Source organism: Ciconia boyciana, chromosome 3 (genome assembly GCF_034638445.1).
Source record: "Ciconia boyciana chromosome 3, ASM3463844v1, whole genome shotgun sequence".
NCBI classification, from domain to species: Eukaryota; Metazoa; Chordata; class Aves; order Ciconiiformes; family Ciconiidae; genus Ciconia; species Ciconia boyciana.
Window position 1 is genome coordinate 34,642,173 of NC_132936.1, and position 27,500 is coordinate 34,669,672.

A 27,500-nucleotide genomic window follows, 5' to 3' on the forward strand; every position below is an offset into this window, starting at 1 on the left:
TCTCTTGGCCCATATTTATCTTCTTTGGTTGTAAAATTGCTGGTTTATTGTTTTCTGTATTCTGGGGATATAGATAGGAAGGCTCCACATGACTTTTAAATGTTGCGTGTCTCTCTTTCTGTCACTCTAAAAAACATGGGAAAGTGTTCATTTTATTTATTTCCCTCGAAGAAGTGAAGACAAATTATAATACTGGAAATACATACTCTGAGGAGCATCAAATTAACCTTTTATTTGTGAACCAAATAAATGAAAATGTATCAAGACCTAAAATTAATTTACTAATTAAAAAAAAACGCTTTTGGAAATGCTGTTACACAGAGAAATTAACATGTTTGTTTTTACTTTGTAACTGTAGTACATTTACTCCTAAAATGCAAGGCAGACGGATGGGGACTTCAGGGAGAATCACTAAGAGCACAAGTGTGAGCGGAGAGATGTATAAGCTGGAGCACAATGACGGGAGTCAGTCGGATACGGCTGTCGGCACGGTTGGAACAGGTGGGAAGAAAAGGCGTTCCAGCCTTAGTGCCAAAGTGGTTGCCATAGTGTCTCGAAGGAGCAGAAGCACATCTCAACTTAGCCAAACAGGTGAGTGAGACACACACTCTTTGGAAACAGGACTCTCACCAAACATGGTTTACCATTATTTCATCTGTGGCATCTGTGTTACATGTATATGGATATAGACCACTCAGGAGAGAAGATTTTCCAGCTGTGAATAAATTTCTGAGATATTAATTTTCTTTGATCATTAGGCATCTGCAAGAAACAATATACAAATGCCTTTTAGAATATGTACCATAACAACTTTGTGTCCTGATCAATGAAAAATGTTTTTATCTCTTAGAAGCCTTATTTACAGGTAGGCAAGGAAATGCAAAGAGACATATGTGGGTATCAACAATGGATAATGGTTTGGCTAAGAGCAGCTTTCTATGTATAGGAAATTTCTTCTAGCAGAAGAGTTGAGTACGAATGGGGGAACTGAAATCTGAGCAAAAGAATGGCAGTTATGTAACTCGGATAAAAGATTGTACCTGTAGTGGCAAAAAATACATTTTTTAAAACTACCTTTGATTTCTTAGTCAAGAGTAAATCCAATACTTTTTCTTTAAAAACAACACTGGCAAATTGGGGTCAGTGATTTCAGATAAATTAGACAACAGCATGATGCTTCATTAGGAACGTAAGACTTCCAAGTCTGTATTGCGACTTCAGAAATCTTAAAAGCTTCATATCTGCATAGCCTGAAGGAACAAAAGCTCGTACAGAAAGATACAAAAGGAAAAAAAAAATGTTTTAAAGTCCTTGTCCTGCTCCTATTGAGCTCCAGTGAAGACTTTTGCTCTTGTCTTCAGTGGGAGCAGGACCTGACCTTAAGGGTTCTTTCTTACTAAAAGAAGGAAAAGAAAGAGGAAAAGCTTCATCCTAGCGTAGAATGCATGCATATTGCAGCACTCTTCTCACATAGTCAGGGTAATCTAAAGTAGAGGTAAGTAACAATATTATTTATATCATCAAATATCTCATCCTTTTCCCTTGGTGTTCTTTTATTGCCAGGTGAGCAGTAAAAGTGATTCTTTCAAGATGTAAAGCTTGGTCAGCTTCAACAAAAAGATTGTAATACTTTTCTACACTACTCATTTATGAATTTTAAGCCAGAGAGCATATAATCATGCAGTTGGACCAAATGATAGATGTAGTAGGCATATTTGAAGCCAAGAATTGTAATCAATATTGTGTTGCTCAAAAATGCACTCTGCCTGACTATTAGACTAGAATATAGATAGTTGTATACAGTAAGATGTTATTTTAGATGCATCAGAATCAATGACATGCTCTTAAAGTAATAAAAAGTGGTATTGTATTATAAAAAGGATTTTAGGTTGGTGTTTTACTCCACTTATTATAAAGAACAAAATGTTTTAAGTATTTTACAGAATGTTTTTGTGGTTTGATCTGGTGTTCCTTTCTAGCTTCTAAATCTCATTGAAATAGGAATTGCTGTGACAGAGCAAATCTTTGCTCCATCTTACTCAGTAGTCCAGCTATGACCAGGAACCAGGGCTGTGTGCCTAAGAGGAAGGCACAGGGGGCTACCAAACATAGGATGATTTGCCTTGCATGAACCCTAACTCACTCTTCTCAGTGAAGTTAGTAAATAACTTAAAATCTAAACTGTGACTTCCAAACACTTCTCAGCATTATCTATTTAAAGCTCAGATGTTCCCGTTCTTCATAGAAAGATACTACAGCTCTCCAAATTTTGCTTGGTGTAAATTTCAAAACAATAGGAGTTTTGCAAGGAATGGAGCACCTAAAGTTATAATGAAACTCAAACAGCAAATCAAATATGGAAAGTACGATTATGTATTATTCATGATTGTAAAACAGAGCTGAGAATGATATTTACTTTGCCTTACTGTGGCTCAGGCAAACAGTACTATCTGTGGTATAAGCAAAGCAAATGAAATGTGGCAGGTTTTGTCAGTCACTATTTTTTTAGTTAAATTATGTCAGAAATCAGTGAGTTGAATTAATGCATTTTTTAGAACAATATACACATGAGACTTGATAGGTTTTCCAAAGAAAATCCATTGTTGGAGACTAAATACTCATGCCCTAGATCAGGAACCCACTTTCCTTCCTTCCTGTAGTGTACAAGAGGGGAGAAAAAATCTAAAAATGTCTAATTCTTCTTAATGTGTTGTGCCTAAGTAACTTAATAATGTCTCCACTATTGAGAATTTTTAAAAAGATCTGTTTTGAAAATATAATATAAACTAGGTCCTTAAAATTGATTATGTGAAAATCGGTTCTAATAGCCAAATTCCAAAGTTTTAAAACTGGTGTGGAGGTGTGTGGGCCTCCAAAAAGTGCTGCCAGGTATGAACTTCTGCTACTGATCTTCAGTAACTAAAGGTGTGCTGTTGCCACATAGCATGTATTTTAAAGGAAGTATAAAAAATACAGAAATGTATCTGTAGCCTCCATAGTTTTTCCTGAATTGGTCAGTTTAATTTTTTTTTCCTATGACTTGCATGATTGTAAGTCAGGTACACATGACATATATAGTTATTTGTTTCTGAAAACTCAAAATAGAAGATCAGAAATAAAACAAAAGGTCAGATATTTCTTGAAAATCGGAGGTTCCGTATTTTTGTGGAACGTGTAGATCTGAAATTCTAGTTTACTACTGTCTTCAAAACCAGCAAAAATAATTTCCATCTTGCTTTTTTTAATTTGAAGAAATGGTTAATAAGGGCTGAATTTGACTTTTTGTAGATAATTCTTGCTTTTAGCATACTGCATAGGTTTAATCTTCTATAAAAATAGAAGCGGTGTGTATGAAACTGCTACTAGGTAGCTATTATTCCTAAAAGTTGATTTTCTTTTCAGTTGAAAAAGGAGTGTGTGTGAACCTGTGCATGCATGTATGTGTCTATATATACACACACAGACCTCTTTGCATAGATGGGGCAGATCCATGTGCATGTTAGATTTAGAAGGACCAGCAATCACATTATTTTGTGCACCCTTGTTCAGTGCTGTTGGAAAATATTTATTCTGAATATGTGCCTTATAAGATTGTCAGTGAAATAATTGATTCTTATTTTTATGTAAATCTACAAGGAAAAGTATATATTTCTGCTGCACCTTCCTTTTGATTATGTTTAAGATTTCATAATACTTTCAGTAACTGTTCATTGAAATAACGAAATCCTTACTGTGGTTTGTTCATTGTGCCCATAAATTGGATAGATTTGATAGTTCATCAAAAAAAGCTTGTAATCTTCTGGCAGTATTCCTAATGAAAATCCAACTCTGCTTATGCTATCACAGTTAAAAAGAAGAAAAGAAAAGAAAAAGAAAAAAAAGAAGCAAAACCTCCACAAAGACCACAGAAGAATGAAAATAGCTCCAGGCATATTCTGTACAATTTTAGTTATAATCCAACTTTTCTATCTTTCTTTGCCAGCCTAATTTTTGTACATAAATATATACATATATACAAAATAAATATATAACTGCAGATTTTCTAAATAATTACAGCAACTAAACTTTAAATCATAGGAAAATTATAGGAAAATAGATTATGATAAGAAATCATCATCTATTGTCTTGATTTTGTGATACAACACTTTATTCCTCTGCAGATATTCTTATATTATGGTTTCCTGTCCAATGAGTGACTGAGGGCAGTATTGATCATACTGCATTTTGATTTGGGGTTCTGGGTTTGTTTTGAAAGAGGTAAAAACTGCTGCCATAGGAGGAAAGAGTTTTATTACAGGATTTATACCATAAATAGAGACATAATAATGCATTTCAAAGTGGATGGAGGTAATGGTAGGGGTATTACCAGTGAGATGAGTTCTGGAGAAAGGACAAGCTCAATCTCAGATAAACAGAAGTATTCCCATCCCTGGATCCCTCTCAGTTCTCCTGGTACATGCAGAGGTGTGCCTTAAGAAGGTAATAGAATTCCTCCCTTTTGCTTTCTAACGCCTGGTCAGCAGATAGGGATTCAGAAAGGTCATCTGCTAGCAAGAGCACACTTTTCTTGTTCTTTTTAAGTGCTAACAGTGCTTTGCAACCATTCTGACACTATATCTTCACTGTCTTGCTATCAGAGATTTGGTAGTGTCACATCTCTGTGACATATTCAGCCTGATGCAATTGGCTGCTGGGTCAGCAAGACAGATTTTTCTCTTTAAGGCAAATGGACAGGATGGCTGGCTGTGTTTTTGTTTGTTTTGCTGAAGGACTTAGAGGATTTTCATTCTTTAGTCACTTCTAATGGAGGCCAACTTTTCTGTCAAAAGCATTGAGAGTAAGAGTTCAAAAGGAATTACAAAATAATTTGGTAGTGTTTACGTAATTAAGATATCCAAAACATGATAACCAGTACAGATAGAAAGACTGAAAATACCAGCTTTGAGATAAATATGAACAAAACTACCAGAGATGCAACTGGTGAGCCTTTTGAGACATGGGCTCTATTTTTTCCAAATATGAGTTTTTTGAGACTGCTTTTATTTTCCAAGGTGCTCAACACCATTAACATCAGTATTCTGACTAGTTTTCCATTGACATTGCTTGAAAAACATTAGTGATCTCATATAAGATCAAGGTGAGACTTTGCCTGGGATATTGTATATTGTTCCCATTACTGGCTCAAAACAGATGAGAGCGGAAGAGATACAGAGAAGGAGAGCTAAGGAGCTTGGAAGAATGGGGAGCTTGTCCAGTCTCACGTTACACTGATATCGGGTCATTTTTCTAAATGGAAATACCTTGCCATGTTTATGGTATGAACCACAATGAGATATTTCTACATAAGAACCAAAATTATTTGCTGTCCATCTCCTGTTTGTGAGGTTTAATGTCAACAACTTGAAATGAAGCCATAGGCATTAACATTTCAGAGAGAGGTTATGTACCGTGAAGTGGAGCTGAAATCAAGTATTGTCACAAGGTGGAAACAGAGTGAAAAAAGACTCTCTTCACTTATGTGCATCTGTGAACTGGATACTTGGAAGGAATCTTTAAGTGTCTGACTGCTTCACTCAGGAAGTAACTGGCAACCTGAGCAAAACCACATGAGAATCTTATAATGTATTTCCCTATGTAAAAATTGCACATGTCCTCACATGGAATTCCCTGTTACAGTATATTTTCTGCAATTTCCTGTAATTTTGCCATTAAAGAAGTGGCTTTCTGAATGTTCTTTTGAATTAAATTCCAAATTCCCGATTTCAGAAAAGATACCATCATCTAAGTGAGGAAATGGTCATTGAGCAGTGAAGTCCTGATAATCTTGTACTCCACAGTACAGCTGTGCTCCTTTTGTGTGCTCACTATAGCTTTAAGAACACTTCTTCATCTGGTTGACTGCCCCACATTTCACCTTCTAAGACTGATCTTAGGAAGGCCTTCTCTCATGGTTTTGTTGGATGACTGAAGTTTAGGTAAATGTTTAAAAAAGACAACCCCATCCATTACACAAAGTGTCCGCTAGTGGTGGAGAATATGATGGTTCACTGGAGGTACTGAGTGATAGCAAGCACCACTGTGCTGTGGTAAAAATAACACTGCCTGGGAAGCATGGAAATTAAGCAGAGTAAAGCAATCTTCCAGGCTCGGAGCTACATCATTTCAGAGTAGACACTGCTAGAAAAAAAACCTCTCGGTTTTTCATTTTTGCAGTCTTTGTTTGGTAATGCCAGCAGGGATAATTTTCTGTCCATCCTTGTAGTAATTTTATGATGCAACAAGAGATTTCATACATGTCTAGGGAGTATGAAAACAGATAAGCAGATAGACAGATAAAGCAGATAATAAATCAGAAATAAAATATGCTGGAGGGTGGAGGCCTTTGGGATAAGGAGGGGTTGTTTGTTGTCTTTCTTGAGAAAGCCATTGCTTCTTCTCCATGATTTTGTTACTTTTTTACAAGGGTCATGACAACCTTTTCCTGCAGTGGTCAGGCTTTTTTTTTTTTTTTCCACATTTCATTTTGACTGATTGAGTCTCAGTTATAAACAGTGACAAGGATGCATTTCTGAGCATGTTTCTTCTACCTCATAACCTCTGACTTTGTTTTTTTATTACTGTAGTGAAAGAAGTTGTTCTTACTTAAAAAATTGCATTTGATAAGAAAGCTGAGTGCTAGACAAAAGTTCAAAAGACTTATTTTGTCTATACTTCAATAAATCATCTATTATTATTATTAGACTGGATGGAAAGCATGGAGATCAGTAAGGAATACTGGGTGTCAGGAAGAAACTGGTTAGGAGGGAGGCATCAGCTGGTTTTATTAACACAAGAGCCAGGGAGTGCTTACTTGTTGAGTTTCTAAGACAAAAAACACAGGCAGATCTTGTTAATATTTTAATAAGATGTAGTGTGTATGCTGCTAGAATATGGTGATGATATTGATTTGGAAAGTATGTCACTTCCAGGTGATATAGAGAAAGGACTGATGAACTTGAGGACCAGAATAATAGAACTTGGATAAAATGTGATAATGCGGATTGCAAGATCATTCTTTTCAGAATGACTAATGAAGGTTTCCAGATGCAATCTGGGAGCTGTCATCTAGAAAAAAATAGGAGGAAGACATGGGTGTAATAAAAATCACAGGATGAATGTAAGCTATGTATAAGATCTGGCCAGGGAAAAGGCAAATGCTATCCTGGGTGTATCAGGCAAGGTGTTTCCTTGGAGAGCTAAGAAAATGTTAACATCATTGAATGAAGCACAGCTGACAGCTCATCTGGAATACTTGTCACTCAGCATTCAAGAAAATGAATGCTGGATGTTTGTGGGAATCAAGACCTTGAAGGATGATTTATTGCCTGATTTGTTCAGCCTGTAAAAATGAAGGTTGAACAGAGGTATGATTGTTCTGTAAGAATGCAATGAGAGTAAACATCAAAAAGGCAAAAGAGTTTTTGAAGCTAAAGGGCCACACCATCGGAAACTGTAGTATAAGAACAAATGGGTATAAATTAGTTATGAATAAGTTTTGTATTTGTCTCGAAAGTACAATAAAGTTTCTAACAGTCAAAACAGAGAGAGGTATCTTAAACCTCTCAAAGCATTTAGCATGCTAGGGATGGAACGGCCCTTTTTTTGTTCCTGATCTAGCATTGCTGTTTTCATAGGATTTCTTTTCTGATGTTGTTCTTTTGTATTGCCATCTCCTGTTCATCCAGATGAAATGCTACAAGATCTCAAATTTGTTAATGGTAGATTCAGAAGATTATCTTGGAAGTCAGAATTACTATGAGTCTTACAGCTGTATAGTTACCCCACAGGTTTAGTTTAGTCTTCTGTAATTCACCTGTTGTTCACTGTGTTGTAGAGGAGCATTTCCAAATATTTGCTTGCATTGAGCGTTTATCTCTGCAAGAATGCTTAGCATTTACACATGAGCTTCCTTACCTACAGATACCTCCGTTTTGTTATCTTAAGTCTGCACACTTTGTAAATCTTTTCCTTAATGTTAGACTGTGTGTACTTGAAAAGTAACATTCTGCAGCCTAGCAGAAGTGTGGTGGTCCGTCCTGCAGCGCACTCATTAGCCTTGTTTGGCTGTTCAGTATTATCTCCGTGAGAGTCTTTTGTATCCAGGTTGTTATTTTTCCCAGAGCAGGCCATTAGAGCTTGCTTTGCATAGTTGTGGTGATCTGTGAGGACAATGGTTCTGTTGCACAAAAAGAAGAATGGAAAGAGACTAACATTAAGATGGATTTCTCTTTTCAGCCAATCTAAAAAAAGTCTGTAGTGCAGCAGCAAGGATGGTAATGGTGCCTTAGGGATAGTGACAGGATCTGGGCTCTAAACCTGACACCCTGGCAGCAAAGAGCACCCCCCTGAACCCAGCAAAAGCTTCATACCAGTCCTGCATGCACCCACATGTTTCTGCAGCAGGAGGAGGGAAACGAACAAATAGATGAAGAATAATACTAAAAACAAAGAAAAAGACCTGATTATTTTTGTAAGAGGAACTCTTTGTTCTAGTAATGATACTTAATTCTTTGAAACTATTGGGTGAATGTACGCGTGTTCTCTTTTATTTACTGTTGCAGTCTAGCTGAGGAATTCTCTACCCTTAATAGAAACATAATTCAGTTCCAGTTACTCATCTTCCAAAAGATTTCCTAATAAGGGCTAGTATTTTCAAACAAAATCCCATCGCTCTGTTGAGTTAGTGTTACGTGTGGCTCTTTTCCTTTTTCCTGAAATACAAATTTTGACTTTGTCTCCTGTTATGTAGTTGGTTGACTTGTACTCAGAAGTAATCATTTGCTTTTCTGTCTATTTGCACTTTCTCCCTAGATATTTTAACAGAGATATTACTAGAGTAATAACTGTACTTTGGGCTATTTCAAATATATAAGTAGCGTGGGGTTTAGGAGAATTTACTCCTTTCCAAAAGTATAATTTTGATTTTAGCTAAGCCGTGACATACACGTCTTGTAGAACTATAAATTCAAAATATGTCAAATGTGTTTAATAAGTGTAGCTGCACTGTTATGTTTCTATTGTATTTTTTAATGCAATGTTTTACAGAAAGACCTACTGATAATTCTGACTGTATTTAACTAAGCTTTGTTTAAAGAGGATTTTTATTTGCTTTTTCATCTGATTCACACTGCGTTCACAAGTTTTACTTTGTGCAAGTATAAACACTGAGTTGAAATAATATCAAAATTATGACAGAAAAAGGAGATAGAGCAATGCCAAAGTACTATCAAGAGGGAAAAAAGTCTACTATCTTCACATTAAACATTTCTACATAAATGCCTATCTGTGAGAGAATATCAGCCTCAAACTTGAATTTTATTGCTCTTCATATACTTCTTGACTGATCAGATCCACAGTTTGTGGCTTTCTGGAACTTGTGGGATTTTGTAGAAAGGTTTAGAGTACCTGCAGTCATCCAGAGGAAAAATACTCTTATTCTCTGGCACGGAAATGAATTCCTGTCTCACAGAAGAATAAAGCCCCCTTTGTTTAGAGTCAGATGATCTAGCTTAATTTTGGTAGATCTGAAATTATTTTTCTTCCTTTCCAAAACAGTCCTTTTCTTAGCTAATATAAACTTTGATTTTCGTTTGAATGAGATAGTCTGTTCAGCATGAAACAACTCATTCAATTTTTAAGTATTGACTTGGGATCTCAGTCTATCTAGTTTAAAACTAGGAAGAATAGAAATAGCTGGATCTGCAGTATTTGCTTCACAGGGTTGTTCCAAGTCTCTAGATGAAGTTTGAGGCACAACTGACTTGTCATATGCAATCGTCTGCTCAAATGGCTGCACAAGACTCCGTTAATGTCACCATTTTTTGTTGAATTTCGCAGATTCTCACACTATGGCCTTTTCCCTGATACTTTTAGTAAATGTAACACAGAGTTCCAGAGAGCAGATCAAAATATTTCATAGAAAGAGAAATTTTGAAATCTGGCCCGTACATTATAGTATTTCTTACAAACCATTTATGGTGTTATTTTTTTCATGTAACTGAAGAATTTGCAATAATTTAAAAAATGTTTTAAAACTATTCTTAATTCTTCCCCACAAACACAAGACTGAAATTTTCTTTGCACTCTTTTCTTTTACAGATCACCTTTAATATTTAGCTTGCTTGCTTGTAGCTTCAGTGTAGCTACAGTCAAGGACAAACTGGGTCCTTGCATCTAAATATGGGCAGAGATTCTTCTTTGATTGCAGCATAGTATTTCAAATATGAGTATCATATCTCTAAATCCATTGGGGCAAGAAATTATTTAATTCTGAATCTTGTAGAAAATAAAACTGACTTTTTAAAATCTTAAAAGTTTTTTTTATAAAACATTTTTTAAAATGTGTTGTAGTCATAAGTTTGATGATAAGATATTGGTGGGCTGAGTTTAAAAAAATGCACTTAGCTGAGTGCAAAGAAGCGTTAGATTCAGAGACACTATTTTAATCTTATTTAGCACTTTTATATGTGAACATGAAGATGAGCTTTGAGGGATTTTTCAGTAATTTTTTTGGCTAGCATTAGAACTGTTAGCAACAGAATCCAAATGAAAAGAAGTAAACCTAAACTAAGACAAAAAAGAGGATCAACAGGTGGTTTTAAGGGATTTTCAAGGATAAAAATGATAATAATTATAATTATTATGATAATAATCATAATAATAAAGCTTGCTGCTTTTATTGCAGCTGATGATGTTAATGTATTTATAACAAATCTGTATACTTATCTATAATGTAACTAATAGAGTCTGCAATACAGATAATGGCCCTTAGATACTCTGAATTGCGTGTAATAAGTAATGAAATATGCAAAACTCAGTAAAATTATGAAAGAAAGTTCATAGGATTTTTTAAAAATAATTTTCAAATTTTTTGGCAAGTCATTAAGTTGGATGAAAAATGATTTCAAATCTAACAGCTTATGATGTCCATCTTGAAATGACACAATTCAGCTTGAGTATTTCCTTAAATACGAATGACTTTTTAAAACAATGCTGACAGCATCAGATGGAGCAGGTAGTGGTTCACAAAATATTTCAGTGTTGCTGAATCTCCTTTTTTTTCTGAAAAAAATATTCAGCTGAAAAATTTCACCCAGCTTTGCAGAGCCGTGTTGGTACATTGCTTCCCCATGTAGGAGCTCTGCATATGAATAGGAAAGACGGTGGGCAACAGCCACCCTGCACAGCATATCTTCTCTCTGAGCACACCTAAGGTACAGTCCTAAAAGCAACTCCCTCCTCCAATACTTTTTACAGCTCATGAAGGGAGATTGGGTTCAGCTGGCTGAGATCCAGATAACAGCAGCATTGCAGGACAGGAAGGGACAGATGATAAACGGGGACAGTCACTGGCCTTGTTCCCACATGCATCAGTCTGGCAGCATATCTGCTAGCCAGGGCTATTGGCCAGTCCAATGTTGACGTTGTTTCCAAGAAGAGAAGGAGCAGCAGTCGAATATAAACTGTGTGACAGAGGAATTTGATCTCTGATTGTATAACATTTATTGCCCAGAGTCCTCTCCATACTTTAGATGGCATATAAATTAAATTAACATAAGTAATAACCATTTTGGCAAGTCTTAAAATAGAACAAAGATAGAAGAGATGAAAACGAGCACATCAAATTACTTGCTAGTCCAAACTTGCTTCCTGCCAACCAATCTGATACACAAAGAGAAGGGAAAAAAGAGATCGAGGCACCCAATGTATTTGTGCTTCTTCAGAACAAAGCTTGGCTCTTCAGTGGCATCCGCTTGCACTTGATATGTTAAGCGCCGCTCATGAGCAGTGGGGTTTATCCCATGGAAATGACTGCTCTCTATGCATATGAATGACTTTCATCATAACTTACCAGTTGTGATTTCTTTCTAAGGAAATCATCAGAGGCCAGTGAAAATTTAGCAGAGGTTTATATTTTAATATGCTTCTTTTATTTTTACACTATCTTTTTATTTTCCTTTGTACATGTACTGGTATTTCAAGTCCTTAAATTAAACCTTCAGTGATTTTTAGCCACTATTTGACTAGCCAGTTTGTTGCATCTGCAAAATTTTCTTCAAATTGCCAAGAAAAGACAAAGAAAGAAAGTAGCCCAGGAAGTTAGAGATGTTCATATCTCTAAGTCATTGGCATGTTGTCAAAGTGCAAATATTTTTATCAACTGTAGCACATGTTTACATTTCATCATCGTTTTGAATGTTGTGCCAGCTTTGCTTTGGTTTGATAAGCGTGCAATTTTTAGAATATGATGCTCATATAACTTCCAAAAGGGACCAACAAATGTGTAAAATGTTAACTTTGTTTAAATCTGTATTGATTTCTATTGCAGTGTTGGGTGCTATGTCTATCAGTTATTTGGTATGACTTACTCTACGTAAGGCATGAAAATACTGTGCAATATTGAAGCTGAATTACTGTTTCCTGTTGTACAGATCTCAATGTAGTTACTTACTTAGACCTCAGTAAACAGTACATGTTGCCTTTATATAATCCTCAGGTCTCCATTGGAAGGTTCATCCCTGAACTTGCTTGAATTTACTGAAATTTGACAATCTGTTTAGATTTTCAGACTGAAGTCTACAAATATTTAACTGCAGTGTCATAGAATTAAGACATTCAAAGAACCGAAAGAGTAAACTACAGTATTTTTTTTTATGATCTGTTGGGTGTTTATCCTCATAAGTTACCTGAGAATTGCTTTGAAATTACTTAGTATTTATAAAAGTCCTTGATGCTCACAGACAGACACTCATATACAGTTTATTTCATTTACCCATATAGTCATTTTTCATATTGCTGAAATTCGGTTTCTGGTGCCTGATAGCTTCAAAAGCATTACTTTACAAGAAATCTTAGACATGAGGTGTTTTTCTTCTGGGAAGCTCTAAATGTCTGGCAATCCCAGCAGAAATCCCCTGTGTGATGGAAGTTTGATCAGTCAGAATTGCCCACCCATTCCTGCTAGATTCTGAAAAATGCAAGATTTGTTATTACTGAAGAAAGAAATGAAGGCAGAGGAGTCTGTATGAGAAGGCAATGTGAGATACTGTCTCTTCACACTGTCGGTAGAGAGGAGAAACCGGCTTTACTCTCCTTTGAGCACTCTTGCTGCCTCCTCTCCAGTTTCCTCATGGCTTACAGCTCCTGAGTGCAGTTAGACAATAATCATCCAAGGGGGTTAATGCTAAGCCTAGAGGAAGCAGTTGTCTTTCTGCTTTACTTTGCTTCTGTGATTTGTGAAGCACAGAAGTTTCATGGCTAGATAAGATAGGGTGGCTGCCCAAAACAGACACCCAGCTTTTATTTTTGAAGCTTGGGTTAACTGGGTAACTTACTTTGATTTTAAATGGTGCTTGTAAAATATCAGTGTGAAACAGTATTGAAAATTGGGGTTTTTTTAATGATGGCTTTTGTGTCTTTGGGATAAAAATCAGTGTCTTGGGAATCCATTTATTTGTAATGATTTCTCTGGTCTCAGAACAGAACTTGTCAGATTGACAAGTTATCCTAATGCAGGTCCATGCAAATGAGTTTCCTGTTTATAAAGCAGGTTAAAATATCTGAAAAGCTCTTCCAGGGAGGAATCTCAGGGCTGCTGTTTTGATTAGTTTTGCTTTCACATGGCTGATGATGGCTTTATTTATAGCTCTGCCATTTGATTAGATTTGATGGTGCAAAGTGTTCTCTCTCAGAGCGTGGCCAGACTGAGACACTGAATTAAGTATAGATGTGATCTAGTATTTATGTATAAAAGTAAATCAGTTTTACCCATCACTCTCCCTTTGAAAATTATCCTACTAACTGTCTTTTCTCCTGCCTGAGCAGCTCTTTTCTAGAGTTCATGGTCAGGGCAGGGTGGGGGGATTTCTTTGATAAGACTCATCTACTTTCTTCAGTCTGGACTCCAAAGTGACTAAAATGTTAATGGGGAAAGATGTTCAAGGGGCATTGAAAACAAACTCCAGGGTATATACCCTATATACCCATGTATATAACCCTACCAGGGTATATACATGGTAGGGTTGGCTTGCTTTTTTAGCTTTGGCATGCTAAAAGTACTCTGTTGAAGTTTAGTATTTATTGATAGGAAAGGAATAATTTACGAGGAAAACATTTTGAGGGAGTCACTTGTCTTTACCTTAGATGCATAGCATGTTAAGAACCAGGTTCTTCTGCCTAGGTTACAGGTACTCCACAGCCCTGTGAAGTGGTCACTTAAGAAAGGTCACACACAAGATCCAATTAATCTAGTAACCAAACTCTTTCTCCGGACTCTCAGTAATGGCCCTTGTGAGGCACAACCACTCCAAGAGCTGGGTGTGACAGAACTGAGTTGCATTTGTATTGCACTTATTTCTCCTCTGATGTGGAAAAATTTACGGCTCTGGCAGCAGGCTCATATCACAGCAAGAAGAGAGCTATAATCTCTAGCATGTGTTGGAACAGGCAACTTTGATATATTCATGCAGGGATTATAGAGCCAGGTCAGGACTTAGCTCTTAATAGATGAACCATTGTCATTGACTGAGGAATCCAGGAGAAAAAGTGACTGAGAAGGTGACATAGAAACTGTGGTGGGTTTGGGTAGCAGTTCACAGTTTTACTTTAACAGCACTTACATAGCTGAAAATACAGTTTTATTTATTTTTGTTCAGGCAACATTTTTATGCTCCATGCCTGGGTACAGACCTTTACCCTATACTCTGCTTCAAGGGGATAGACATGTTTATTATGGCCAACTTGGGAACAATGGCAAGAAATTTGATGGGATCCCAAAGTTTCCCTTTTAGTCAAGGTTCAGGCTCTCCTGGTCTGCCTCATAGTAGTTTCTGGTCCAAAGTTTGCCCATGGCCAAAATCCAAGGTCCATTAAATTGTCTTGCATTTATTTTGGAACATGTGTTTTTAAACATCTGACCATGTTCCCCAGATACTCAGAAGAGTGACTTTTCCCAGTAACCACCTCCAGATTGTAAGAGGCTACTCCAATACCACTTAAAGTTTACTGACTTGGGTAGGGGGATCCTCTGAAAAGGGCAAAAAGCCCCTTTCCAGTCCTAGTCATTGTGGCCCAGAAACACATCTTCCTGTGCAAATGCTGGTGACTGAATATTTGACATCATGGATTGTTTCATTTATGTGGCGCCATTCTGTTGCAAGTGGCAGCTCCTTTCATTGCTTTACTTGCTCTGGATCCAAAAAAAAAAAAAAAAAAAAAAAAATCTGAGGCTGCATCTAGAAAGACATGAGCACAAATGTTCCAGCCACTAATTCCCACTTATCCGGCTTTTCTCTTCAAGGAATCCCGTGTGTCCATGTCTGTCACATGCTTTTTCAATACACCTATATGGTACAAGCTGTACTTCAGGTACAAGCTGAAGAGGGAGTGTGGGATAGAGAGCAGGAACCCTGCCAATGACAACTAGAGAGGCACCATTCTTCAAAGAAGCAGACCAGGAGCCGTAATCACAAAGAGTGGATTAGTCTGAGCAAGTGTAGGTGTCCACAAAGTAGCTGTCAGTTCATCACTTCAGATTTTCTTTCTAGCCAGCAGAGAGAAATGTACACGTCTGCACATGGCTTATCCATCCTCAAGTAAATATCTGAGATAACAAAAATGAACTGCACCCTAAAATGTCTGTTTCTCTCCATATGCTCTAAAAGGAGTCTGGCACAACTAGCTCCAGTACAGCATCTATAGATCTAAAGTTCAGGGAGCTGAGTCCTACTTAGCCTGTGCACAGCCCCCTTTCTTTCTGCTCCCAGCCCTTTCCTTGGTTGCCCCTCAAAGGCTGGCAGTAGCAAGGGCTTCATGTCCTGTAGCTGAATCCTGCAAGGTTTCCTGTTGCCCCTCTCGCACAGAGGAGAGGCACACAGCAGAGTGGCCTGGATAGAAGAGGTCTTACTTAAGAAATGACCCAACTGCTGAGCTACACAAAATAGACACTTTCTTGTTCTTGCAGCTTGGCACGCAATAAGCAAACTGTCACAGCACCAGGTTTGATCCTCATCTTGCTGCATGATAGCAAGGTTCAAATTACAAATTCAAGAGTGCCTTTGGCACACTTACAATGAAATTACCACTTTTTAAATAGGGCGTGTTTTTTCATTGGTATGACTGTCTTAAGTTTTCTGATGCTATTTTTGTAGGAGATCAGATAATGATCTTACTGAGATGGAGTAATTCTCTACGTCATAAGCAGTTTCTCTCATTTGCTCTGCTGACTGCTCAGCATCCATAAGAGCAGCAGGATTTGGCTGCAGATGTAAAGTCAGAGTTTTCTAAGTCTCCATGTGAATGCTAATCAAGAATTACATGTATGTGTGTGTCTATTTTATATTTTTGTATTAATTGTTTGCATGAAGGGAGCCATTAATATGTTTCTGTAAAGGATAGTGAGATTGTCAGCCTCAGAAGAAAAGTACTGCCATGAAAAGCCTTTAAGAAGTCCATTGGTTAATTGTTTTAAATGTGATCAAATCAGAAGAAATAAGGAAAGGCAGTTTTATGTCTGATGATCTCCTTAAATATCTTACCTTTTCTGATAAGCAAATATCATAAAACTAACACTATGTAATTGGTATAAATCTTTCCAGTCAAACCCAAAATTGAATAACCGTGTAGATGGAAACGACACAGTGAGTTGTAATTTTATTGTAACTCTAATTAGTTGCGCTCTCAGCACAACGGTCATGATCCAAGCCTTTCATACATTGTCATCAATCAAGCAGAATATGTAATAATAGCATTGTCCTGTGATACCTTATTTATGATGAAAATGTAAGTACTTTCACTAATAATTTTCTTTTTTTTGGTGTACCATTAACAAAAATATGACTTTTTTCTATTATGTGATGCTGCCAGTTTCTACAAGCTGGGAATATGATAATGCTTTTAGTCTTCAAAGGGCTATTGGAGAGCACAGGAAGCCACAATGTGCTGTTATTCATCTAGTGCTGCCATGTGTTTGGTGCTGGTATAATGAGCAGTAAACATGCTATCTTAGTTTTATTCGGGGGGGGGGGGTCGTGTAACTTTTACGTGTTAATGCTTTTATTCATACTATGCTTTTTTACTATTGTATTAATTTTACTTTTCACATATAATTGCAAATAGTCTGTTGCTGCAAGAGCAAAAACATTTGGGCAACATGAAGTTTAGTTGAGTTAAAAGTAGGAAAGAGAAACAGTGAGGCAAATTGAATGTCCAGTTGGATCAATGATTGGTCCCAAAGGGAGGGCTGAATGATGTCCATTTAGGGTGACAGACATGACATCTCCTGACTTTCTTCTCATCTTTTTATCTGTCTTCATGTGGTACCCATGACTACCATATTGGCAGTACTTATGAAAGAAGCCGTGTGCCATAGAGAAGTAAGATCATCAGTGTTTTGTAAAAACTGTGAATGAAATGAAGTTGCAAAATTGAGAAGTGAACCTTGATGCTTTGCATCACAGCATTCCTTTCTCACTTAAAGACCTTCCTTCCTTCCCACAGGCATGCTAGTCAGCATGTTGCATACACAGGTCATTTCTCTTTATGCATAAAAAAAGTTCTCTTTGTTGGTGGGATATGCTTACTTTTAAGAAATCAATTGCTCTTGAGAGCTTGGTGCTGAAAAATCCCATTGATTTCAAGGCTTAAGAATTTGGTAACCTGATAAGACTGTTCTGTAGAATAAATGGATGACCTTTTGCAGATTGTTTTTTTCTGTTTGTTGTCCAAAATTTTCTATCCCGTTCAGAGTTGCAGTAGCAGTATAGCAATCATTTGTCAGTCCCAAGTGGAGCAAGAACTGCTATAGCTACTATGTAAATATGTACTGTTGAACTTCACTTTGTAGTGCAATTTATTTTATGCGCTCTTAATTTATGTTCTGACTTTTATAGTTCATGTCAGACCTCTTTAATAGTAGCAATGGTTCTTTGTTCTTTGCATTTTTGGCAGTCAGAGACCTTAAAGCATTCTACGAAGGAACGGTAAGTGCCATTGTTCCATTTTATTGAGGAGCAAACTCCAGGACTGGAAGTGACCTACTGAAAATCTCACAGTCTGCAGAAGAGCCGAGACTTCCTAAAAACTTATGACTGTAATTACCAGATTAAAAAATATTTGTGAGTGTTTACAGTACCTAGGAGCATGTTATAAGAGATGTAGTAATCTCATTGAAATGGTGCTGGAAAAGAAACAACCCAGAGTGCCCACAGAGTGTGCATGTATGTGTGTGAGCATGTGTGTGTAATCTTTAGTCAGGGGTATTGTTTTAAGCAAAGATTTAAGTCTAAATATAAGGTCCCGTGTCTAAATATAACTACATATTAATCATGTTTAATAATGTTTACAATACAAACTAGGACAGTGTTGGCTTTCTTGAAATGGGAATCTATGGCTGAAATCACTATAACGTTTGAGCCCTACAACATGTTATAATAGGACTCACCTCTGTGCTGCTGGGATATAATGTGGGTCGTGCATACAATCATCCTTGGCTTCATTTAGCATCTTCATTTCTTGTGTCCTTCTAGTAAGAATGTTTCTATTTGGGGGATTTCAAATCTACCAGGAAGGGCTTGCTTTAAAGGGTAATACAATAGATTATTCTCTTAGCTAAATGAGCAAGTAGTGGTACCTGATTACTTGACATATTTTAGTGTTATTATTATAAAAGATATGTTGACCACAAGCTGAGTCAGGACTTCACTGCAAGAAGATCCCTAAAATCTTTTAACCTGGTGAACTTAGTTGAACTGTGAAGAAATGCATAAAAGATGTGAACAGCTCATTAACTCCATTAAAATAATTACAAATAGATTCATCCATCACTGGATAGCCTTGAAAATGTGTATGTTTATATTCACATCCTGCTGACCATTCTTTCAGCTCATGTTTTGTACTTCGGGACATAGCATGGTGACATTTGTTATCTTACTTGATGGCACAGTGCTGAATTTTCTGTAACAAGATCTTTTCATGCAGATTGCTAGTTTTTCTATCAAAATAATAGCTTATCATTGTCATAAGTTATCTTTACAAAATACCTGAAAATACTGTGGTTACCTGCCTTGCTGAATAGGAAGATGGCAGAGGAATGAATAGGAAGAGATCACTTAAGTGTACACCAGATGGTCTCCTTTCCCTTTGTAATTCTGAAGAAAAGCAGACCAGAATTTCACCCTGATTCTGGGTTGGTGCTTTACTTTTTATTGTGTCATTGGGATGAATAGAACAGAACATATTATAAACTCATGGATTGTGAGTTATACTAAAAACATACTATTATTTTATATAAATCATATCTTTGTAGCTAGGTAATTGTAATTATTTCATATTTTCAGGCAGCATTCTGCTGGAACAGGATTTTATGGGAAAGTTGACTTTGGTTTCTAAAGTATATTATTTTCCTCACTGTTGAAATACTGTAATATTGTCACATTACAAACATATTGAAAGTTTTATTTTAAAATGATGCATTAAGTATCCAGATGAGGGTGAGGTCCAGTCCTATGTATGTTTCACAGGGAATAGTCCCATGGAGATCTACACATGATGAACTTAGACCTTGGTGAAAATTCTGCATGCTTTTGTGAATAAGTATGTAAGACAAAAATGTGAATGACTGTGTAAGACATTAAAAACCACTTCTTCCAGATATAGAGGAAAAGGAAATCTTCAATAGGACCATGTACTTTGGATTTGTTTTAAATTACCCATGCATTTATGTTTAGTTTTATATAGTTAATGAGCCTGTGTAGCCCAAAGTTCCTCTGAATATGACAAAAAGGTGTATAGAAAAGTTAAGGCCTTCAAAAAAGCTTGGTTCTTCATTGTGCATCTTCCTCTTTCCCAACTTGGTATACACATAATGCAGTCTTCAGAGAAAGACCACCGCTGGACAATGGTGTCCAATCAAGGGTTAGAAAGATTGCTTTTACTTAAAAATTTCTGTGGAAGAAAACATAAATTATTCTAAGAACTTTTCTGCCTATGTATTGGAAGTTCTTGACTTGAGAGAAATGCCTTCAATTTTCCTCAAGAATACGTTCTTTTTGTTCAAAATTAAATACATGTATTTAATGCTGAGGAAAAAAGGAGTTATGTGAATATATATTCTTTTGGAAACTGTATGCAATCAGGCATATTGTATGAAAGAATTATAAAGTAAAATAATTTTTAGATTTGAGTCATCTTTCAGTGACATTGGCTCCTGTTGCCACTGAAATGCACATCAAAACTCACTTCAAAAGAAAATGGAGATTGCCTTCATTACATATCTTCAGTGCTGCATCACTAATGGATAAGGTATATCCTGTGATTGCAGTCTCTTTTTAAAAAATATCCTCTTTCTAATACCTGGCATGCTACTTTTGATATTTTTTGTAGTCTAAAGATGGTATATTTAATAACATATAATCATTATTATTTAAAGGCTCTGAAATAGTTATTATACTATGTATGTTACTTAAGCTTATTGAAAGTCACTTCTATATTGGTTCTTATTCTGGCAGTAGCTATATCATTTAACTTATCAAGGAGCTTCCCAAACTTTTTCTTTTGTGATATTTGCATGCTCCTGATGTCATCTTTCATTATGATTTTATTAGAAGTTACCTGCCAATTAGCTAGTTTTGTTATGTCCAGCCAATCTTTACTTATTTAGGAGGGTAGTAATATCATTTTTATATAAATGAGCCAGGGTTTATGCACATTTTATTGTTTCTTGTTTTATCTCCAATATTCCGTCATGTTAGATTCTGTTGTACACATGGAGTTTTAAAATCTGGTATATTATAGAGGCTATAATAACAAAATTGCATGTTTCTTTAAAGAGTATTTCATAATGACAGAGCAAGATCGTGTTTTGATCTTAAGTTTTACCTTATGTGATTCTGATTCATATTGTATATGGCAATCTTTTTTTCTGTGCATATACTGTGTTTAATCCTTATTTCGATGATGTCTTACCTGCGTAGAATTTACCTGTCTTATTTTTGACTACTATTTAACTGTCCATTACTGTTTTTGTAGCAGCCTGTACTCAATAACAGCTAACCTCTCACAGTGTGAACGCACCCTAAAAGCAGCACTCTCATTAATGATCATAGTAATCCTGAGCAGCAAATAGAGCTTTATCTGTCAGTTCCAAGAAAAAATACTATCTGAAATAATTTGTGTAATATACAGATAATAAGAGATTAGCGCATATGTTCCAACGAGCCTGACCTTCAAACCATTAGCTCTGCAAGATTCAAGCACCATGGTGTAATCCTGCTATGAAAGGCAAGTTTGTTTTACTTTTGTATTTTATGATCTTCATCCATCAGCTAATATATATTGAAATCCCTGGAAAGATGTAGTACTGCTTGGCTTGAGTTATTCTATGCTAAGATAGAGATAAAAATTACTGTAAAAGGCAAGTTTCTATTTAACTAATAGTAAGCCTAGGAACACAAAAATAAGGTTTGTTTATTATATTTTAATTTTGTGCCGTGTACTCAGGGGACCCATCTTTCTATCTGCTATCTGCAAGTAAATTCAGATTTTGAAATCTGTGGTTCAGACTGGCTGATTGATTATTGTAGATTTTCATGTTTGTTTTTATGATGTGGATTTGAAAGTTTCCCGTCATACTAAGCTGTCTGATTTTCTGCTGCCCTTTCTCATTTTCTTCGGTCCTGAAGTTCATGTGCAATTTTTGTTTTCCAGTTTCTTTTAAAATTATTTTCATCTCTTCATCTGTGATAGGTTTGTCAGTGCCCTCTATATCAAAATGACAAGAAAATTTAATGCTAATCTTAGCCTTTGCTTTTGGATAATATAGAAAGAGGAAAATGACCTGTTAAGTAGTTTGGAAGTATTGGAATTAGCTTCATATTGTACTGTAATGTCCATTATTAAGATACGTGGAGCAACATTTGCAGATATTGTATTATTTCAAGAAAAGTGCATTCAATCATTGAACTTATTAATAGGCTGCACCGTTGCATTAAAAATTGTAGTTCAAGTAACCCTGTGTTTTAGTTGGCCTAGCAGTTTGGAAGTGTTTTCACTTCAGAAATAACTAGAAGTTTTTTTGGGGGAAGTTGTTTTTTTCTATAGAGATAGGCAGTATTAGCAGCGTTTCATTTTCTTTTTCCATCTCATCCTGCCTTGTGTTTGAAAGGGCTTTAAAATTTGGTAAACACTTGCCGTCTGCTTAGATATATTGGCTGTAATTCACATGCTCTCAAATATTAATTTATAATATATGGCTAATTCTCCCTTGCGCTTACATTTTTTGTAGCTTTTAATCATGTTTGTAACGGATTAATTATATGAAAAACCTATTCTCACTCAAGTGAACAGTTGCAATAAAGAAGTCTTGCTTTGTAATGAAAAGTTAGCATAATTTACCAGAGAAAACAAAGAAAACTCTTCCTGCATTGGTACCCTTTCTGCCTGGTGTCTGTTGACCGTTGTCTCGTCTCCTTTGCCTTTGAGAAAGGCAAAGCCTTTCTAAGCAAGGTTTGCAACCCAGAAAGGAGTGCTGAGGAGAATGAGAAATGGGCAGACCTGTAAAAGTAACCTGGATTCATTTCTAATGGCAAAAGGCAAGGTGTTACGGAAAACCCTGCGCACTCACATCTCTCTCTACCTTGCACAGTAATCAAAGCAATACGGACGCTGTGACAAATTTTTGTGCTGGTGTCTGTCTTCGGCACAGTTGAACCTTTATGTCTTGTCAGTAGAGTTTTCCTCAGTGCATATTTGATAATGGACGTAAACCAGCAATATTGGATGCAAAACTTATGATTTCGTAGCAGAGTTATGCCAGAGCATTCATTTGGGCAGTTTGGCTGAACAATCTGTCTCTAAACTGAGTCTTCGTGTACAGTTGTCCACTTTCGATAATATAAACACAAAGGGAACAATTATATCTTACAGTTATGCGGTGTTTATCTAGCACAGAGCCACTGTCCAAGTCCGTAGGTGTTTTTACATACTGACTGCTGTAACTAATGTCGACCAGTTTGAACGCAATGCCGCAAACAGCTATTTTAAGATGGAAACATTCAGCAACTGTCTCACTCACTACTTACCTGTCTTAACTCCTACTATGGATAAAAAGCTGATTAAAAAGATAAATTTCGCACCAGGACTGTCATTAAGTGCATTTGAACTGACCAAAAGAAGGAGCCTCTCCTGAGGTTTTAGACTCTCTTCTGGCAGCTGTTATCTGGGCTGACCTCAAAGGTGAGAGGGGTAGGTCCTTATGTCATCGCAACACATCTGGCTTGGGACTTTATATAGTCACATTTAAAACTGCATTCAAAAGTAATGCAAAAGAAATTCAAAAGCAGAGTAAACCTTAACATAGGTGCTTTGGCTCAAGGAGAGCACAGCTGCATTTTACTGTAGCTGAAACTTCAGTGGGATCACTGATGGTGATACAAGGTACAGCAGTGCTAACAAGGTTGCAAAAACAACATGCAAATTTGTGTTTAGGAATGTAGAAAGTTTAAATGAAAGTTTGTTTTAGGGTGTGGTACTTTGGAGGCTGCCCAGAAAAATGTATTCTGTAGAGTGTCCAAGGCTAATATTTCAGGAGGCAGATGAGCTTGAATTCGCTCTTCCTGCAGTGGTGGAGGAACAAGCCAAGCTTTTGGTCAGCCTTTCTGTTACAGATCCAGAAGAGCAGGTCAAACAATTGTAATCCTGGAAAGGCCTTTTGGTCATACAAATAAGAAATATAAGGACTGATTTTTCCTGGGACTAGGAGAAGGAGCATAAAGGAGGAAAGGGTGTGACTGAAGTGGGGGCTTTCTGGGAGCCTATGGCATGAAAGCCTTCCCTCTATGGGTTTTTTATTTAAACTTTAAACCTCTGTTGAGTTTCCCGGAGCAAGGGGCTGAGTGGGAGGGAACTTCTGTACACTTGACATAAGTGCAGCGCTTTGTGTAAAACTGCTCAACATGGCAGCCTGGTCTCGGAGCCTTTGCCGTGCCCATGCTGAAGGCATGTCTCGGGAGGGTGACATGCCCACATTAGCAGCTACCAATGTCAGCATTTCATTCCTACCATGGCATTGTACTGATCTTTGGAAGATAAATCTTTCCATTTAATTGTATTTTGCTTTTTAAATTTTTTTAACATATATCACAAGAGAATTGCATACCATACGACTACATATTTTTCAGAAAGGTGGTAAGCCGCCCTCTCTGTGCTGTTCTGAGCATCATTTCTAAATGCGTACTGCAGAGCAGGAAGATACAAATTACTTCAACCATTGCACTATGTGGGAAATCTGTGCCTATGCAATGAAAATAGGTGGACGTTTCTGCATAGGTGTGACATGAGATATATTGCATCCCTACTGTGGAGGATTTTGAATTTGGTAGTCACCTATACAGTATTTGCAATCATAAGTCCTGTTATATGTTTATTAACTGAAATGCACAATATAATTTGTGGCATTTTTCTCGTTAATCATTTTATGATACTTTAAATAATCAGAACTTCACCATGACTTGAAGATCCACTGGAGATAAATTTATTGCATGCATGTTTTTCATTTCTTTCCTATTATAATTATTTTTGAAATAGTTTTCTTCTTTTTGCCTGACAAATGCTGAGTCATTTCCTTTCTCCTTTCTGTCTTTAATCAACCTGATATCCAAATTCACTATGTACATTAGGTTGGGTACCTTTTTTCTTTGTAGAAGAGAGTGAAAGAAAGCACATCAGTCCCTACAATGCTTGAATGCCAAGTTGATAAAGGTGTGTTAAATTAATTGATTCTTAACCAATTGCAAGAGGAAAGCATATTACATTTTTGGAATAGAGTATCAGAAAACCGGAACAATTTGACATGGAAACAACCATATGGCAAAGTCTGTTTCCTCAAAATGAAGTTTAAAGACGAAAGGAGTAATTCAGTAATGAAGTTCTGTTCTCAAAATGCACATGGGCACTTAGGAGGCAGTGAAACTTTAATTCTGGCGTGCTCAAGTCCCTCTAAGACAGTAGCATCATTAAGACTTTTCTGTAGCGTAACTGTAATTTAGTATTTAATGCTAATTTGATTCTTTCTCAGCTTTGCAATCTTTCAGGTGGTTTTGTACCAAAATTCATGCAGAATGAGTCAAAATCACCAGGCTAGAGAAATGTGTTTCTGGGTTTCTCTGACTCTCCTCATCCAGTTCTGAAGAGCAGCCTTAAAAAAAATGCATCAAACAAGGTTGCCAAGAATATTTTGTGCTCTTCTCTACTTGCACATCACTAGAAAATACACTGCTGACTGAATTTTTTAACCTTTCAGCAATATATTATGAAGTGCTAGCTGGCAGGTAGTTCAGTACTTTTTCACTGCAAGGCCCTATAATGTAATCACAGTTGTAAAAGGAACTTGTGAGTGAAGCAACTTGATCATTCCTCGCAGTGCTGCAGTGCCAAGTGGTTACAGGAGAACAAGGGAGAGGCAACGCCAGGACCCCAGAGATTTATTCTACCCAGAAACAGCACGAGATATTTAAACAAAGGTGAAGCTGCTTTAGGTGCTGGCTGCTTGCTAAGGATTATATCATAGCCGATGTTTAATTTTGCTTAAACCAGAGGTAAGCCTGTATTTTCTGTGTGTTACTGTGATGAGGCTACGTATTAGTCTGATTTAGCAGTGTGTGTTAGTCTGGGGCTATAACTTTGCAATGCTACAGTCACTAGAGAAAAACCTGTGTCAGTGTGATACTCCCTTGGTCTGATACACTAGAAATTATCTCTAAAGGCAGGTTAGTAACGTTTTTAAAGGGAAATGTAATACCCACCTGGAGGTGCTGGCAGTTGTGGCATAAAACTTGGAGGGCTTGAAAGTTGCATTCCGAACAAATCGAACTACAGAAAAGGTACAGAATATTCAGATCAAGCAGCAGGATGCTAATTGTTGTGAGAAAAAGGAGAGGACTCTTTCTGAAGCTGTAACATCTCCTGATTAGTATGCTGTGCCATTAAATTAGGGCTGAGTTATTATTCAGAAACTTTTCAACTGTACAAACAGGCATGTAACATCTTTTTCCTAGAAGATGCTTTGGCACCAGTGGTTTTGACAGTGTTTCAATTTACAGGTTTTATGGAAATTATTAAAAGAATTAGACTTTGGGTTGCCATTATGTACATCACATAGTTCTCAGGAAATTTTTTGAGGACGCATAGCAATTGTAAGGGGTTTTTTTAGTGATGTCTTATAAATTGTCCTATTGGTGATATCATCTTGTAAAACACTGTGTTTTAGTAATCATACTGTCCTTTTGTGTTTTAATAATAAATATTGAAGTATTTGTAATTGTGAAGACTCTTATTTTAAAAAGTCTCAAATTTACTAAAATTGTAATGGCTGCCTATAACCAAAAAGACTTCATGCAGTTACTTAAATATGTTTAAATTCTTAAAGAAATAACATGTTGCTTTAGTTTATCTGAAGAATCTCTTCTGCATTACAATTTTGTTTTCCCCTCCTGTATTAACTGGCAGCTGTGTCCCAGCACCCTTTCAGTGGACAGATGTTATCTCTATACCATATGTCAGTTCTCTTCTAAGGGTTGGCTGGTAATAAACAACGTTGTAATATAATGCTGTGTTTTGGTGTAAAAATGTTACTGTTGAAGTGCAAACAGCTCTTCTGAGCTTCTTATTCGTTCCGTCTCACTTTCTCCTCCAGTCTAACAAAGCCAAGAGTATATGAGAAAATAAGTGCTTGAAATTTTATAAACTGTTTATATAGTAAATAATTTGTTGGAAACATGCCTTTGTTGTGTTACTAACTGAATTTCACTGAAATAGGCTTTAAGAGTTGAAAAACTAGGCATGTATACCTATTAGCAGTTTCATTTACATATTCTGCTTTTATATAGCTCTTTGCATATATGTGAACAAGGTAATTAAGGTGCTGTTATTTCATATGTTTATAAAGAGTGTTTAGTGCAATCCCAGCAGTAAAAACTCGTTACCATATATCATCACTGATTGCCTCATTTTGGCTGACAGACAGCGGTTCATTTCACTTCATTGCAAGTATGTGGACAAAACTATTAATTTAAAAATCTTTGGACAAAAAATACCAGTAATTTAAGAAGCCATAACTGAACTTCTTCTGACCAGATATCCGTGGTTTTCCTTAAGATACATGTGTTCTGGTTAGACACAGGTTTTCTTCCCTGATGTGGGAATATCATACGTATCAGGATAATCACACAAAACCACATGCTTGTTTTTACTTTTTTTCAGCAAATATGCCTAAGACCATCTTTTCTTAAGGAGGCAAGATTTGTAAAAGCAGTTGCTTAAAGTTTTGAGGCCATTGTCAGGTAATAAATAATGGCCTGATTTTGAAGTTCTTGTTTACTTTTGTTTTGAGCGTGGACCTTAAGCAGTTCTTGTCATTTGTTCTCAAGGTACTACTTCAGCTTTGCAGAAGTCAATAGGACCTGTTGGAT

General features: G+C 36.5%; 1 protein-coding gene across 11 annotated transcripts in view; it reads left to right on the top strand.

The window, feature by feature from the left end:
• The window catches only part of RIMS1 (regulating synaptic membrane exocytosis 1), a 355,711-nt gene that overhangs the window by 309,694 nt on the left and 18,517 nt on the right, over positions 1-27,500 (top strand). For 8 of the 11 annotated variants that reach the window (XM_072855284.1, XM_072855285.1, XM_072855274.1 and 5 more), the window contains one exon: positions 359-591. The exons of the other annotated variants lie outside the window; for them this stretch is intronic. In XM_072855284.1, coding sequence (XP_072711385.1) covers positions 359-591 — 233 coding nt within the window. The remainder of the gene's footprint in view (positions 1-358; positions 592-27,500) is intronic. 11 annotated transcript variants of the gene reach the window in all.